General features: G+C 34.1%; 1 protein-coding gene across 2 annotated transcripts in view; it reads left to right on the top strand.

Annotated features, from left to right (window-relative positions):
- The window catches only part of ANKS1B (ankyrin repeat and sterile alpha motif domain containing 1B), a 409696-nt gene that overhangs the window by 96157 nt on the left and 296263 nt on the right, over positions 1-17276 (top strand). For both annotated transcript variants that reach the window (XM_090140258.1, XM_090140254.1), the window contains exon 9: positions 193-333. In XM_090140258.1, the coding sequence (XP_089996384.1) occupies positions 193-333 (141 nt within the window). The remainder of the gene's footprint in view (positions 1-192; positions 334-17276) is intronic.

Genomic DNA, 17276 nt, shown 5'->3' with positions numbered 1-17276 from the left:
CAACATACACCTTCCTGAGAAAGTGTGATTTTTGTACAACAGAATAATAGTTGAGTAATAGCTCTGTACTGAAATAAGAGGTTTTCTTTTGGCATTTATAAAAGAGAGTCTTTCAAGTTCTTTTTATTAAATGCAATGTTTCTTTACAATCTATCTATGTTTAATTTGAAAGTACTGCTTCTTTATGTACAGAGGCCTTCTTCAATGTGTTTATCACCAAGAGAGGATGAAGAAGATGATGGAGGTGAAAATACTTGTGGTCCTTCAGGTTTATGGGAGGCTCTGACACCTTGTAATGGATGCAGGAACCTCGGATTTTCCATGCTTGCACAGGTATATGTTTACCTTTTCATCCTAAAACTCAGTAATTATGGAATAGCTGCTTAATCTCTTCTCTACCTCACCTTATAGACACAGGCTTGCCTTATCCACTTCAGAATTTTTACCTTTGGTCTTCACTTCAACTTCAAAATCCAGTTTTAAAATTAAATGTTGAGGTTCAGTTTCCTGTTGTAATCCTTTTCAGTTATCCAGCTGACTTTAATATTCAGACTGTTTGATAATTATTACTCCTGTTTTAGATTTTATGTTGCATAGCTTTCTCTTCTGATCTAATGTGGCAAGACATTTTGCAGTCCATAGTTTCCTTTGGGATAAGTTCTCTACTTTTGACCAGCTTCTAATTAATGTAATGATATCTCAGCTACTTTCTTTATAGAATTCATTGAGGACATCATACGTAACTCAACTGATGTAAGAATACAGCCTCTTTGAAGATTATCTAAGTTAAAAAAACAAAACAAAACACACACACAAGAAACTCAGTCCCCTAACATTTTCAAATACTCATGATGATACTGGGAATAAATAAAAATGGATTATATACTTGGGTCTAAAACCCAGCAACTCAGAGCAGGCAGGTTTGCAGTAACCACCAAGGCATGCCAACAGCTGTGTCCTCAACAAGTGATCCCGTACTGCGACAGAACAGGACGATGCTTCTGGCCACTTCTGGGTCTCCCTTGTTCTAAAGGGCACTCTAAATTCTATGACATCTTTCCTGAGCTTTTCTTGTAGCACTGGATGGAGGTCTGCCAAATTTCTATTTACAAATGTCTGGGGTTTTGGGTTTTTTTTTTTTTTTTTTTTTTTTTCTTCTTCTGGTTGCATCCTTATTTGACACTGTGTTTAATGAGCTTTGTCAGAATCCTGTGTACCAGATTGGAATTAGTATCCTGTCTCACCACACTGTATACACTGTTGCTTTCATACCATGACTGTACCTTTTATTCCCCTTAGTCTCATGAGACTTGCACCTGTTTGAAGTCAATACTAAGGCTTCCACTGCTGTCAGTGGAAACAGGATACAGCAACTAATGTACTTGAATAACAATGAGCACTGTCCTGTCTTTTTATAAGCTGCTTTTGTGCTCCATTCCACTTTCAGTAGCTTTTTTTCTGCTTCAAACTATCTATCATTTCAGACATTTGGCAAGGTGTAGAGCCATTGGAGTTATCCTGATTTACAACAGAAGCTCAGTAGTTACTAATTCCTCATTTTTATGAATTTGTTTTGAAAAATAATTCTTGAATGGTACTTTTCTTCTCTAAGTGTGTATTAACTGCAGTTTAATTATTGTTAAACTTTCCTGTGATGAACATATGTGTCGTTTTGAAGTGATTTCCTGATTTTTAAGAATGTTCTCTGTTCCTAGTTTCTTTTTAACATAATGTTAAAAAGAATGTTACAGAATTGAAGAATGAATTTGAAAAATAGTATGAAGTTAGCCTGGTTGGTATCTCTCTCTCTCTTTTCTCTCTCTCTTTTTTCTTTAGTAAAGAGATTAATTTCAAGAAGGATGTAAATTTTAAGATAGTGACTACTGAGTTAGTATGATTCTTTGTATTTCAGTTTTAAACTCAACTATGCAATAACTCATCTTCCTTGCCCTGAAAACTAGCAACACTTTTAATTATGGTTCTTTAAAAAAGAGTATATTTAATCCCCATTTCATCACAAAATGTTATAATACCTTTCTAACTCATTTTTCTCCATGAGAATTGAATATGGAGGTAGAGGTAGTATTTAGTTTTTATTATTTTTCTTTCTTATACAAGAAAATAAAGAAGCTAGCAGTGAAAAATTTCAAATTTACAAGTTGTTGAATTTGGTTGAAAAAGCATTAGCATCACACTTTGTGATTTTTCAGACTATTAGCTCATCAGTGGCATCTTCCAAAATTAATTCAGGTTGCAGCAGAGAGTATCTTGTTCATAGGGATCCAGAACACATGCTTTTTTATTTCACTGTTTAGAATAGGATCAGCATGTTGAATTGGCCTGAAAAATTACGATGGATACATACTACAACAGTATGTTTTAGATAAAAGTACAAAAATATGCTTCTGATATTCATGTCAATACAGTACCATGACAGAAAATGCAGATTTCATTGTGAATAAGGTGAAATAATTGTAGATGGCAGTCTGTCTTCAAATCCATATTCTACTAAAAGGACTGAAATAGACAAAAGGCTCTGTAAATTACTCCTAAATACCAATGACAAGATTGTTTTTCCTGATCTCTTCTAGAACAGATTTTGTAGTTATGTAATTAAACTCCTTTTGCACATCAACGAAGAACTAACATGAAATTGATTCTTGGTTTGTATACACAGTAAGAGGTACAATGGCAAAGAGAAAGTGAATTTCTGGTGTGATTATGACAGAGTCCATCTGCGAGCTAATAAGCTGACAGTATGCAGTATGCCAAAGAAAAGAGCAGTTATCTCCTTGACAAATTTGATTTCTTTATTGTAGTTATGAAAAAGGGTCTTGGCTGGAGATACTTCTCACATGCAGGGTGTAATTTCTGTCCATACTATGCTGGGAAGTTTCATTTTAATAATGGCTGTTATATAAAGTTCTGTGTAAATTGTTTTATAACCTGATATTCTCAGAAGTGGCATAAGGTCCTCCCTTATAGCCTCACCATTGTTGAAGTCCTGGAAGAGCTTGAAGGAAAAATCTTTCTGCTTTTTTAGAAGCTTCAGTGTTTTAGAAATTGCTTTAGTCTACATATGAACAGAACAGTTAATCGACTTCATCCAACCCTCAAAATAATCAAAAGCCAGACCGATAGGATACCCAGCTGTATTTGTAGCTTTTAATTTCTGTTACTGTGGCTGTTTTTTGTGGGTTTTTTTCCTCAAAATTAATCTTTCTTTTTAAGCAGGAACTCCATCCTTTGTAAAATTGATATGTACATTTTGGTGGAAAATACTGACTTCCATAGATGAGTATTTTATATCTGACAGGACCTCTCTTAGGAAGGTTCTATATTCTGTAGCTGTAAGTCAATACAAAAGGATGTTGTTCAGCCTGCATAACTATCTTCTACAAATTTCAGAATTTCATATAATCTGAAATATGCGCAAGCAGAATAAAAGCAAACTTGAAAACTTTCAAATATGCAAGCCTGCTTAAGTTGTATGTATTCTACTTCTTTGGCACTCTAAAATTCTTGCATAGCAGGCTTTGTTGGGAACAGTTCACCGTGCAGTGAAATGTTTGTTAAACTGAAACAGAATTTTTATGTGACATAATAGTACTTCCACAGGTGCCTTCCAAAGGTCTTCAGTTCTTTTAAATTCTTTCTGCAGTAATTACCAAGATTTTTAATGCTTTAATGTCTGTATTTCTTAAACATAGTAAAAGAAATGATGCCAATGAACTTTCCTCCTGTCTCAGATCTGGAATCAAAGAAAATGCCATTTCCCATACAGCTTTCTCTCAGACTAGCCATAGAAGTAGGAGATATGTGACTAAGTGTGAGAACTAGCTGGAGAGGTCTCACTATGCTCTACATAACTACTGAAATGAAAACTGAACTATGATCCTTAAAAATGTAGTTTTTAACAGTGCCTGGTTATCATGTAAAAGCTAGAAGCAAAGTCTTATCTTTGTTGCTGACCATGTAAAGGAGGGAGCTTTTATCAAGAGGGTGGTAATTCTGCTAAATACAGGAAACTGTGCTGAATACGAAAGTTTAGATGGAGAAGTAGCACAGACAGCTAAATATCTGTGTGGGTACTTATGAGGATCTCCAAGGAAAGGCTGTCAGGACAGAGTTCAGTGGATGTTTGGGTTGCAGAGAGATCTAGACAAGTTACAAAGCTGGGCAATCAACAACCACATGATGGTTAACAAGAGCAGGTTCCAGATTTTGCAGCTGCAGAGAGGCAACCCTGGATCTACGTATAAACTGAGCTGCTGGAGAGCAGCACCACTTAAAGGGATTTGGGGGTCTTGCTAACATGTTGAATGAGAGACAAGGTCTGGTGGGCTTAATCAGGAACCAGGGCCAGATCGTGGTAATGAGGTAGATTTGAAGTCAAGCTAGTCTGCAAGTCCTTGGCTAAGATACAGTTTTTACAGTGTTGCAGCAAAGTTAGAGACTGGCTCTCTTATAATTTTTCTGAGGCAGGAACTGGGACCATGAACAGAGGTGTGGGAAAGGTCCTCTGATGAGTCTGTTCAGGGCATTAATCAGTGGACTCAGAACTGTGACAGATGCTGATGAAATTGATTGAATACATAAACTGGAAGCTGAATTGAAATAAAGTTGTTGTTTGGTCTGTTACAGCACAAAATAAGTATAAGACCAAGAAGGAAGTCTTGCATTTCATATATAGAGATTCCATATTGGCATGTAAGCATATTCCATCTGCTTTTATAGCTACACGTCTTGGCTAGCATTTGTATGAGTAGTGTTCTTCCATAGACTTCTTTCCTGAAAATTCTCAATGCTCTGTGCTTCAAGGGCAAATAGGATTTGTGAAAAACTATGTTTGTGGGTCTTTGTGTGTGATTGTGTGGCACCAAAGTACAGGAATAGCACTGGTAACAGTGAGGGATGGGCTATGAGGAAGAGCTGTGCTTGTTGGTATACTCTTGGCTCTCATCTGAGCAAAGTTGTAAGAAGCAATTTGAACAGTTTGTCAAGGGCATTTATTTACTTTATTTATTTATTGGTTTAGCGATGCAAGGTGAGTGGAAAGAAATAAGTAGAGGTAGAACATTCTTGTTTGCCCATTGATAGAATTATATCTTGGTCTTTATCTTCTATTCCACGGTGCTGGTTAGTTTAGTATTCAGCTTCTAATATGTTTATTTCACAAAGCAACATACAGATGTACTATCATTTTCTTTGGAATAAAACAGCATACTCCAAAAGAGCTAACTTCTGTAGTTTCCACTCCATTTTCTTTTTTATGGATAGTGCACTCTCCGTATTTCTCTGCTAAACAGGTGAAGTTAGCAGGGCTTGACGTACAAAGATAAATACAGAACTGACTGTCATGTCAGAGAGATGAGTAGTACAGAGTCCTGTGTGAACATAGCAATATTATAAGTTTAAAATAAGCAATCTGCACACTTTAGTCTTGACAGCTGTGCCAGCATATTTTCCTAATTGTGATATAAAGTAATTGTGAGATAAGGTAGGTTTAGTTATGTCCCATTTAGGAAGCTGCTGGATCAGCTTGACTGCATTGTCTCTTGAATATGTTATATGTATAACTTAAAACCCTGACAGTTATTCCCTGTGTTTGATATGACAGCCAACTAGGATCACCACATGTGTTTAACTATTACAGCATAAAAGTAATGTCTGTAGAGAGTAGTGCTGTTACTACAGAAAAAATGGAACTTTGATTTTAAACCTTTAAGCATAAATCTTCCTGTTACCAGCTGCCAGGAAGCATGGCTGCTTACAAAAGAAACAGATAGATATGGAAATATCTATACTGAAATATTTAAAGAAGAATTGCACTGCTCAGTTAATGTCAGATTTTCATCTTTTTAGTAGCAATGGACTGGGAAAACTTTGCACTTTGCACTTTTGAGACTGAGCTGTACTCAGAGAATTCATGGATTGCTATAAATAGGAACTCTTATAAACTCATTGTCACAGGTTCTGCTGTGGAAGAGAAATTTCTCAAAAAATGTTTTGTATTAGGAGGGAAGGATGACAAAGTGGACTCCAGGCTGCATTTATAGGTGATAAACTGTAGTACTCTTTCTGTACCAGTGTAAATTCTGATAGGAATATTTAGAGTTTAGAGTTTGATGCATCAGTTAGTAGGATTGTATATTTAACGTCTTACTTCAAGCACATCATCATGTCTGTCTTTTCTTGTTTTTGTCATTTTAAAAAGCTGTTTCTAATGGAGAGGAATTTTATATTGCCAAATGGAGTAATTTTCCTACTTTACATGTATTTCCTTGATAGAAGCAGTTTAAAGTTGGTTCTATAGAAAATCTGACAATAACAATTATTATGTCACAATTAAGTTTAAAATCACAAAGACAGTTCTGGATATGTAAGAGATGAACAAGGAAATTAGGTAAGAAACTAACTCAGTTTTCACATAGATATGAAGTAAATTCCTAAAAATATCACTGTTACTGTCCAGAAAGAGATAATGTGTCTCTATTGGATAATATTAATATTGGTAAATTTATTAGGCATTATATGTTTTCATCTTGACATATTAACCCAGCTTGAACTTCTATTCTCATCTGCCTCTAAAAGGTTTTATAGATTTTAAGGTCAGTGTGAGTGTTGAATCTACGTTCGAACAGAGTACAGAGAAGGGACCATAAAAAAAAGGAGTATTTCTCCTTTGCTATTTAATAAGAGAAAACTGAAAAGCATATTTTTAACTAAACACTCTTGGCTAAAGTATTTGAATAAAATGTACTCAAGAAATTGTGTGTCGTCCTTCACTTTCATAATGACTTTCTCTCTTAGTGCATTCAGTGGAAGAACATTCCAAGTTAGACTGGTGAGTAAACTAATTTGGCTAATATTACTTGGTGTTAAAGTTCACCAAAATTAGAAATAGGAAGCCTTGAGGTATTACCTAACTTATATGTTACAGAGAAAGGAACACATTATCTTGTTTGGTGGAATACTAATTTGATAAGTGATGGTATAGATAAAGTAGAGATGGATGCTGTAGCAGGGTGTTTGGGCTTGATGATCTCTAGAGGTCTCTTCCAACCCCTACAATTCTATGGTTCTGTGATTATCTTCCAGGAACCGCCATTAGTCAGGGAAACTTTGGGAGACAGCACACCTGAAACATAAATAGCCAGATGAAGATTTTTATGTTTTCTATGATATTTTCCTAAGGTTTCAAGCCTTTAGGTAAAAATATGGTTATATTTTCCTAATTTAATAGATTAAATTGTGAGTTTATTTAAATTGTATTGATGTGGAAAGCAATATTATCCACTATTTCTGTTAAACTCGTGATTTACAGTGTCGTCTCTTCCCTGGTAAACTGAAGCTTCATTGGTAATTTCAGGAACATGCCACCCACACACTGAAGCAGCGACTGAAAAGTGCAGTATGTATTCTGCCTAGAAGGATCAGCAGGTGATGATTATATCCTGTTGAACAGCGATAGGAAATAAATATATTGGAAAAAATGTGACTTATTTTAGTGGTATGCTAGATTTTCTGATTGTGCTTTAAGGAATGAAGCTGAGTATTTTGTTCTTTTACATAATATGTAACCACTTAATTTCCAATATAAATTTCCAGTTGCTGATGACTTCAGATGTCTTGTGGCATATTAATTTTTACTGTACTAGTAGCACAGTCTAGACACCACTGTACAGGTATATAATTCAACCATAAATGTTGCAATCTACTAATCCTTAAGTATTTTCAGAATTGACTGATCAAGCCCAGAGCAGCCTGTGCTAATGGTTTGCATAGGCCTGTTTTGACTAAAAGGTTGGTTGAGATGCCTTCCAGGAGTCTCTTCCATATAATTATACACAACAATCTGGATGGTGTAGTTCTCTATAAAATACTAGAAGTGTGACCTCAGACAAGCTCTATTTTTTGAATATTTACTAATGACTGACCAGCACTGTGTAAATCTGGGCAGTATTGGTCTGTGTTATGTCTTGGTATGATCATGAAATAACAAAATAAAATGGGAAAGATAGAGAAAGATCAAACAAAAATGGAAGTGCTGATATGTATCAGAAGTCATATGAAGTATTGGTAATCATGCTGATTTTCAAGACAGACTTAATAGCTGTTAAAAATATTCAAATGAATGTACAAGTTACTGCTGAGTTGTACATCATCATGCTCCTAACTAAAATGAGGCACGGTGATGGACTGGAAAGATCTTAAATGCTACTTTGTGGTTTGCAATTTAGTGATACTCAGAAAGCACACTTTAAGGGAATGTTTGTGCTTTCAGTACAGCCTGACAAATTAAAGGAAAAGAGAAGAAAAAATCAACTTAAATTGCACAGCAAATGGATAGCAATAATACATAAAAATAGTTTTGTACATGAATGAAATTCATCTTTATATGAAAAACTTAATGTTAGACCTTCAGCTGCTTCATAACAGAAATATTAAAGCATTCTGTTGAAACTTGAATATTTACTTAGGAGTTTAGTCTGCCCAAAACGGGTTTACTGTTCAATATTACATTTTGTGGAATAAAAGCCATGATAAATGCCTTGTATTTATTTCTATAATAGTAACAGGGCATTTATTTATTTATTTACTTACTTACTTACTTATTGGTGGTATACAAATATGTTTGATAACTGCTGACAAGGCAGTGCTTGAAATTGAGAGGGATTTTTTTTTCTTCAGTTTTTATTAGTAGGGAAAATCATGGCTTCATAGGTCAGGGAGAGTAAGTCCCTGTAAAGTTGATAGAACCTGATTTCTTACTGAAGAAAAGATCTGACTGACAACTGAGCATTTAAAAAGATCTTTATAACCTGTTTTCTGTAAATCCTTTCCTACTGTACAAGAGATTGTGTGCCTTGGTTTTAATGTTGTGCCTGACTGTTGTATTTCACTGAAAACTTCTTCTATTATGAATACCCATTATACTGAGGCTGAAAGTGAGATAAACCCTGATTCAACAAATTACTAAAGCCTGCTTAAGCCTAAGCATTCATTTTCTTAATCCCATTTGGGCTTCTATTTTTCAGGAGACATGTATTCACAAAAATCCAACCTTAATTTAAGGCTAAGAATTTCCAACAGTCCCAAGCTGATTTCAATTAATTGTTCCAGTATTTAGTAATTAACATGAAATCATGAATTGCAAATCAAAGAAAATGAAATTGAAATTAACTGATAGTCCATGTTTAAGGAAAAATGAGAAATAAGATTATATTGGTGTATTTTTTCATGATCATGTATTTTGAATTTGTTTACAATTAGAAAATGTGGTGTGCTAATTCTGGTCAAATAAGTCTTTTAACCTTCTGGCCTCCACAGAAAGACAATTCAGCTAGGAAATGTGGAAGTCATTTTTTATGGTTTTCTACCTACAATGCTCGCAATCATTCATATTGCTATAGAATGCAAATGTTCAGTTCACATTCTAGAAACAATAAACAGTCCTGATATTTTACTATAATGGGTAGAAATAACAGTGACCTTACTACAATGTAGAGAATAGTTGTTTTTCTTTGAAAAAAGGAGATTAAAAACAAACAAGTCTTACAAAAGTTTCTCCCTGTAACCAGAACAGTCCAACAGACATTTTGCAGAGTTCTTCAGCATAAAGGATATACAGTAAGATATATTACTGAGAGAGTGGTGAGTTGCTGGAACAGGTTGCTCAGAGAGACTGTGGATGCCCTGTCCCTGGAGGTGTTAAGGGCAGGTTGGATGGGGTCCTGAACCATCTGATCTAGTACTTGATCTAGGGAAGATGGAGCTTGATGATCCATGGGGACCCTTCTAGCCCAAGATATTCTCTGATCCTATATTTCTATGATTCTGTGATTCTCTGTAACTTTAAGCATTTACATTGCCATTTTGAAGTTGAGTTATGCGATTATTGAAATGACTAACTGAAAACATTAGGATCAGTATGTAAAAGAGTTTTATGTACTTTTTAGCATTTTGTGTGAAACACTGACTAGCAGTTCAAATGTGGAAGAAAATTGAACAGCATTAATGGATAATATCTGCAATAAACACCAATAGGACTGCAAATCTGAGGTGAGATTCTTGGATTCTGGCCAAACAGAAGTCAAATTCTCTTAGGTTCTTTGAAGCAGGAATATTGCATTAAAATTATAGAAAGTTTTCAAAGTTCAAATACAGTCAAAAATGCAGCAAGATTTATTTTCTAATTAAATGATTATTCTATAAAATCACAACATTTTTTGTTTCTATTATGCAAAAAATAAGCAATCATTAGATTGTAACACCATAGAGATTGTAACAAATAAAGCTTAAACAAAACAATGTAGTTCCTTATTTAGAGAGCCATAAGGAAATAGCATGTTGTCTAGACAAATGTTTCTCCTTCATTGATGAATATTAAATTATAGATCTATGTTGATGTGTAGTCCTTTGGTCTTATCCAATTGAGATTATTCTGGTGAAGCCAATCCTCGAAGAATTGAATATGAAGGCAATACTATAGAGTAGTACCAGATCATGGAACTTGTATCTGCAAATAGACATCTTAAAAACATTAGCAAGTTTTAGTACTTTTTTTTTTTTTTTTTTTTTTGGCACATATTTGGCCAGGAAACTACATAGTACATCGAGTTCCACTGAGAATTATGATTCTTAATAGCAGTTCTGAATGGAAAATTACTGTGTTCTTTGAGACAACAGCGTATTAAGATTTTTCTACTACACTGGTTCATGTTTCTCATCCTTTTTTAATGGTATAACTTACATTCTGATTTCTGAATACAGATTCTGAGTTATAGTATGAATTTACTTTCTCTCTGATTGCCTCCTATTGTTAGGTTCCATTTTCACACTGCTGAAAACTGTGCTCTAAAAATACTATGCTTTTGTAGACACTTTAAGATTGTTTAGTTCTATGTAATTAGGAAGTGCATGCCAAATTTTTCATGCATTTGGGGACTTTTAAAGAATAATTTCAAAATATGCTACTCACATTGACTTTGTATCTCATTTTCTGGTGTGTACCAGATAAAGAAATTATTCATAACAAAACTACTTTTTTTTTTTTTTTTTTTTTTTTTTGTATTATGTCTTTCAGTAACTTCAGTATTCAGAAAAGTGTTTTCTTGTTCTTTCTGTTTTACTATGGAAGCTCCATCTGAGTTTCTTTTCTAAGAGAGTCTTGGCACTATTGCAGTAATAACCCTTATACCAAACAGAGTTAATTTTTTTTCTCTTCATGTCAAACTAGAAAAATTTTAAACATGGTAGACGTCTTTTCTGAAATGTTTATTTGTAGCTTAAATTAAATTCATTATGTATGGCATCTGGCTATTGGTTTCTATTGTGCAAATTTGTGAAAATTTGTACGATTTCAGAATAAATGGCACAGGCAGATACTAAATATTTTCCAAAAAAGGCACAGATTATTAGTAACAAATTAGCACACTGAGATGGTAAAGCTTTCTTTGCAAAGAAACTGTTGCTCATAATGCCTCTCCTATTTGATTTTATTTATTCTCTAGTCAAGTCAGTTTGCCGTTTGCCATTCTAGGCTTATTTTCTGCTTTAGGTTAATAGTGAAAATTACTGTTTACACAGAAGACAAAGGATAATGGTTTTAAAGTAAAAAAAGCATAGGTTTAGATTAGATAAAAAGAACTTTGCTAGGAGAGTGATGAGGTACTGGAACAGGTTGCCCAGAGAACCTGTGTATGCCCCATTCCAAAGGCATGTTCAAGGCCAGGTTGGATAGGTCTCTGAGCAACCCGATCAAGCACTATGTATTCCTGCCAATGGCAGGAGGGTTGGAACTAGATGATCTTTCTAACCCAAGCCATTCTGTGATGTTATGAATCTATGAATATATTATAGTTCTATATCTACCTAGATGTACTCAGTTCCCCTGTCTCCTTCAACTCATTTATTCATAGTTTACTGGCACTATAATTAACAGGAACTAAGCTATAAAATCTGAGAAGATTCCAACCTGTCTGCTTAACACAAGGTAATGAGTGAAGGGTGTTTCATAACATTTTTGCTGCATTTCTTAATCGTTAGTAAAGTTTTGATTGGGCAGAAGACAAAATTTTCTTCAGAGCTGGACTGAGCCCATGGATCTTTCAGCTGTGGAAAGCATGCTGGCAAAAGGGTGAATGGTTCACTGTCTTGTCTAAAGGCAGAATTCTGAATTCTTATTCACTCTTTAATTGCATATTTCACACCTACTCTTTCTCAGGCACATCTGAAAACATTAAAGAAGAAAATATTTATTTTATTGCCCTTGGGGAAGGCAATTTAATGGTGACTTTAAGAAAAAAAAAAATCATGTGACTCATAATCAATCTGTCAGTTGTTGACTGCATACTACTGAGATTTCTGTAATTCAGAAAGTCTACCACTCTCCCCATAAATTCTTTTCTTTTTTGTTGCAATCCTGTTCTTAAAAGGAAGGCAAAACAAAAACTAACCAACCAACCTCTGGAAAACTCCCTCTCTTCATTTTTATCGAAAAGGTCTGATTATATAACAAATTGAGAGTGTGTAAAATGTGTCTTCATAGCTACCTTCAAAATTTTAGGACTGTTACCAAATTAAACTCAGAGCCTGACAAAAGTACAAATGCATTTATTGATCTCTGATAATGTGGAAAGATGTTTCATTCTTCTTCTGACCACAATGCCAGAAGAGCCTTCCTCCTGTACTTCTGTGTGCTTTGAACTTTGAAATTTACCTCTTGTAATTGTGAAATTATCTTCACTCATCTTCTTATGCACCACCTCAGCTCTTCACTTTCTAACGATTTATTCTATCACTTACTGCAGAAAGTGGTGTATGAAAATAAAACATTTGTATGGGCCCTCCTTCCTATATGAAGGTCTATCTATGAGATGATGAAATGATATTGGAATACTTAACAAAGACTAAAGAAGTGCATTTATTATCATACTTAGCAATGCATAAATATATATATATTTTTTCATCCTGATTTCCCTAAATTTATAGAAATTTGAGCGAAGTGCTTTTGTGTGTGTGTGTGAGCGAGAGAGAGAGAGTTTAAAACCTAGGCATAAGAGCTAAGCAACTTGCAGAGAAGCATTGTTTCCATGGAGCTGAGATTTAGACTCATTTTATCTGTTTAATATAATAACCTTCATTTTACATAAGCATTTCACTATAGCTTGATATACAGGCAAACTGTATTTTTTGTAAACAGTTTTGTTTAACATTGTTCATGAAAAAAACAGTGGAAAAAATGGAAGGATGTTTAACCTGGAAATTTCTTTCTAGTTTTTAATTGCATTTTGTTCAGCTAAACTAAGACTCATTCATTAAACCAGTTACTGCATTATGCTACATTGTCACACACAGTCATTAGCATTTGCATAAACGAGATTATTTAGACTGCAGTACATTCTTTGTCAGAGTGAGTTATTTATTAGAGGAATCATCTCCTTTCTTTCATGGCCTGGATGTCGCATGCATAGGAAAATGTGTTGCATGACTACAACAATCTAACTTCATTTGAAATTCTGAATATCTGCCAGAGAAAATTATGAAAATTCTCCATAAAATACAGTGATATGCTCCTGCTGCTGAGGTTAACACTGCATTCATTATGCTCACGATGTACCCATCTTTTCAGACATTTGTAATTCGGGCTACATTAGCTAATTTTATATTGTGAAACTTTGTAGGACTCTTCAGCTCTTAAGGACTGACATTAGCAGACTTTTCATATGAAATTTTAGTTTTTAAGCAAGATATGTGAAAATACACAATTGAAAGGAGAGGATAAAGCTACACTAATGGTGCCATATTGCTAAGAATGCTCATTTTTTTCTTGAACAAAAATTCAAAAAAGAAAATTCAACTTTTGTGAATGGTTTCTGAAAAAATAATGATTCTTTATTTTACATTTCTAACAATAAGAATATACAGGAAAACAAACTTCTTTTTTTTTAATAAACATTTTTATCAGCTCTCGGGATAACTTACTGAAACTGTATCACAAGGGCTGTTCCAGGTACTGGTCAGAAAAAATTCTTTTGGATAATATTTAGTAGTACTACAACAGCAAAGCTGTGATTTCAGATGCTTCCAAAGAGGGTAAACAAGACTACTTTTAAAATCTGTATTTTTAATACTTTGCGCAACCAGAGTAGATCCTCCAATGTCATAACCCTTAAATGAGATTACTGGGGATTTTCCAAATTTTGTAATATATCATGGAGTGAACCTTATTATCTATTCTGTGACAAATTACATATCCAAATGTTTCTAGCTGTCATAACAAGGAACATTCATCATAGTTTGATTCATGAAAAATGATTCTAATTACACGATACTATACAAATGGCTTTGGTTAAATTATTTGAAATAGGTAAAGAGAATTTTTATAGCCATAAAATTACAGTAATATTACTGTTTTGTTTCAATACAGAATAAGTCAAAATAAATATTTCACAATCTAATTGTGGTTTTAAGTTACGATGACACAGGAAATATTTTCAGTGATTTATTCTCAGTATGTTATCTTGACAAACTCACACAGCATTGCTCTAGTTCAGGCATTCTCCCCACTACCTCATGTGTTAAAAAAATATCCCTATCTTCATTCATTGATCAGAAGCCTCTTCTTTCTTGAATGAATTCCTGATTCATCTCAGCAGCCTTTGTGACTTATCAAGAACTGTGGGACGTATGAACTGTCCCAATTTCAGAATTTTTTTGTATTGTATTGTGTTACAGTTCAGAATTTTTTTGTGTTGTATTGTATTACAGTTTATAAACACTGAGAAATAACAAACATGGAAAATGCACTCATTGCTCAGTTTCATGCTAGCTTTAGGCTGGCAGTGCATTTAGGATCAATAACACTCCAAGGTATTTTTAATAGAAACTGGCCATTAGTTAAGCTCTTTCTAGACCAGTGTTCTTAAATTACCTTTTAAAGTATAAACATTCTTAGGGAAAACATATTCCACATATTTTCTAAAGAAAAAAAAAAATCCTCAAGACTAAAATAACTATTTTTTTTCTAATCTGTATGATTCTCACTAGGTGTTTCACATAAGTCGTAATGGCAGTTAATATTTAATGACATCATTTATTGATATTGAGGCTTACATAAATAGAGATATAAGTTTTTAAATAACAGGATTGAGTGTGGCCTTCAAATGTAAACAGCTTAGACTTCAAGAGGTCAACTCAACTTCATAGTTTTAGAATTTTTAAGTTATAAAGAAATTAATAATTATTTGTTAAAGCACAACTTATCTACATGAATTGCCACTGCAGAGAAATGATGAATGGTAGCAAATAATTTGTAACAGTATATCCTGTAAGAATAGTTCTTTTTCTACCATTGCTCATCTGGCAGTCATGTCTGACTCACGTGTGTTGTCCACTGTTCCAGGGAAATAGTAAACAACTCACCTGATTTCTGCAGGGTAGATAGATAGTATGAAAAAGAATTCCATTACAGATAGATTATTTCTTCTTGACAGAATGTCAGTTCAGATTAGATGCTTATAGAATATCTATCCTTTTCCGTTCTCAGGTAATACAAAAAAAATTATATGCACTGCTAATGCCATACTGCTTGAGCATCTGTCATTCAAACTCATTCTTGTAAGAAAAGTAAGAGAATCTAGAAGGGTAAAGCTTGGCAGAAACTTAGAGAAAAGGCCTAACTCAAAATCTTGTAATTTTTGAAGATACACCCTTGTTATGGAATACCGTTTTCACTTGTGTGAGGGCTGCTTCAAAAATAATATCTCCTATTTTATTATGTTGGCCTGTAATGTGAGAGTCAGATGTTGGTGGTATGGCATTAGAGGTTTGAACCCTCCCAACAATATTCCATTACATCTTGTTGCCATGGAACACTTGACAGTAGAGTAGCAATCTTACAGAATGGTTTCTGACATGGAAGTATGTATAAAGCTAAGGTGTGGAACTGAAGTTCTCCATGCAGAAAAAATGGCACCCACTGACATTCTCTGACGCTTGCTGAACATTTTTGGAGACCAAACAGTGGAAGTGAGGAGAGCAGGATTGGTGGGTTTCAGCAGTGGCAACAGTGGATCACTCCCACTCGTGTAGATTTTTACTAGTTCAGCATGCAGGCTTGAGTTCATTGCTGGCACAAATGTACAGCTAATGGTGGTGACTATGTTCAAAAATAGTATTTTGTAGCTGTGAATCTATTGTATCAAGTAATGTTATTGCACTTTTTGCATCTATTGTAGTTTCCATGGAAATAAATAGAAGGCGTTACTTTTGGAGCAACCTACATAAATTATCACTTGTAATCACCGTATATATATATTTTTAGAAGCAAGTTCAGTCCTGCTGGCCAACAGTCACATCCTTTTTCTTTCCCTTTCTGTTCTCTATTCTTTTCTGGGTTTTTAATTACAGATGTGATATATTGGACTATCAAGTATTTTCAGAAGAGACCCAGTTTGCCAGAGGCCTTTGAGTAAAAGGCATGGTGTTTCCCTGGCTTGTTGTCTGCAACTTGAGCCTCATATTGCTGATTATTATATTATAATCTAATTTATATTGTAATTGGATGGTCAGCTCTTATACTTTCCCAGTGACTCACACACTTTCAACCTTTCTCTCTTTTTCTCTTCATTCTGTAGAGCATACATCTTTATCTTTTCAACTAAATACTTATTTGAATGTACACAGCACAGTATATTACTTTTGTAAATTTTAATTTCAAAAAAGAACTAATTTTTAGTTCATGATAGTGGGTACTCAGTTATATTCGTCATCTTCAACTTTTTACAGAAATTTGAGATTGAATTATCTCTAATTTTTTTAAATTAAGATCAGATTACTTTGATTTCAGAAGTAAAGATTACTCAACTAAAATGGAATTGTATTTTTTTAAAAGATTTTTTGGTAGAGATGAAATATCTAGGACATATGTAGTAGAACTATTGTAGAATTCCTGCATGTTGCAGTGGGTGAGGTGAGACAACAGAACTGATACTATTGAGAAGATTGCTGAAGCTTTCAGTCTTAGAAAATAAAATCACATTACTTGATGCCTGATACTTTAAGATGATTTTATGTAATCTGCTAACATTTAACATGGATTGGTTAACAGCTTAAAAATTTCTCGGGTATGTTCAGTGCCTGCAAAATGAAGAGCACATAATGTTACAGCAACCAGAAGAGTATGTTGCTTTCTTCCAGCAATGAGATCTTTCTGTTTGTCCTTTTTGCTACATGCACTCTTTCTAATTAATGCTTAACATCTTCAGTTA

The sequence above is a fragment of the Phasianus colchicus genome, chromosome 1 (genome assembly GCF_987193195.1).
Source record: "Phasianus colchicus chromosome 1, bPhaCol1.hap1.1, whole genome shotgun sequence".
Classification (NCBI taxonomy): Eukaryota; Metazoa; Chordata; class Aves; order Galliformes; family Phasianidae; genus Phasianus; species Phasianus colchicus.
The sequence above is the reverse complement of the archived record's forward strand: the minus strand, read 5'-3'. Positions and strand labels throughout refer to the sequence as shown.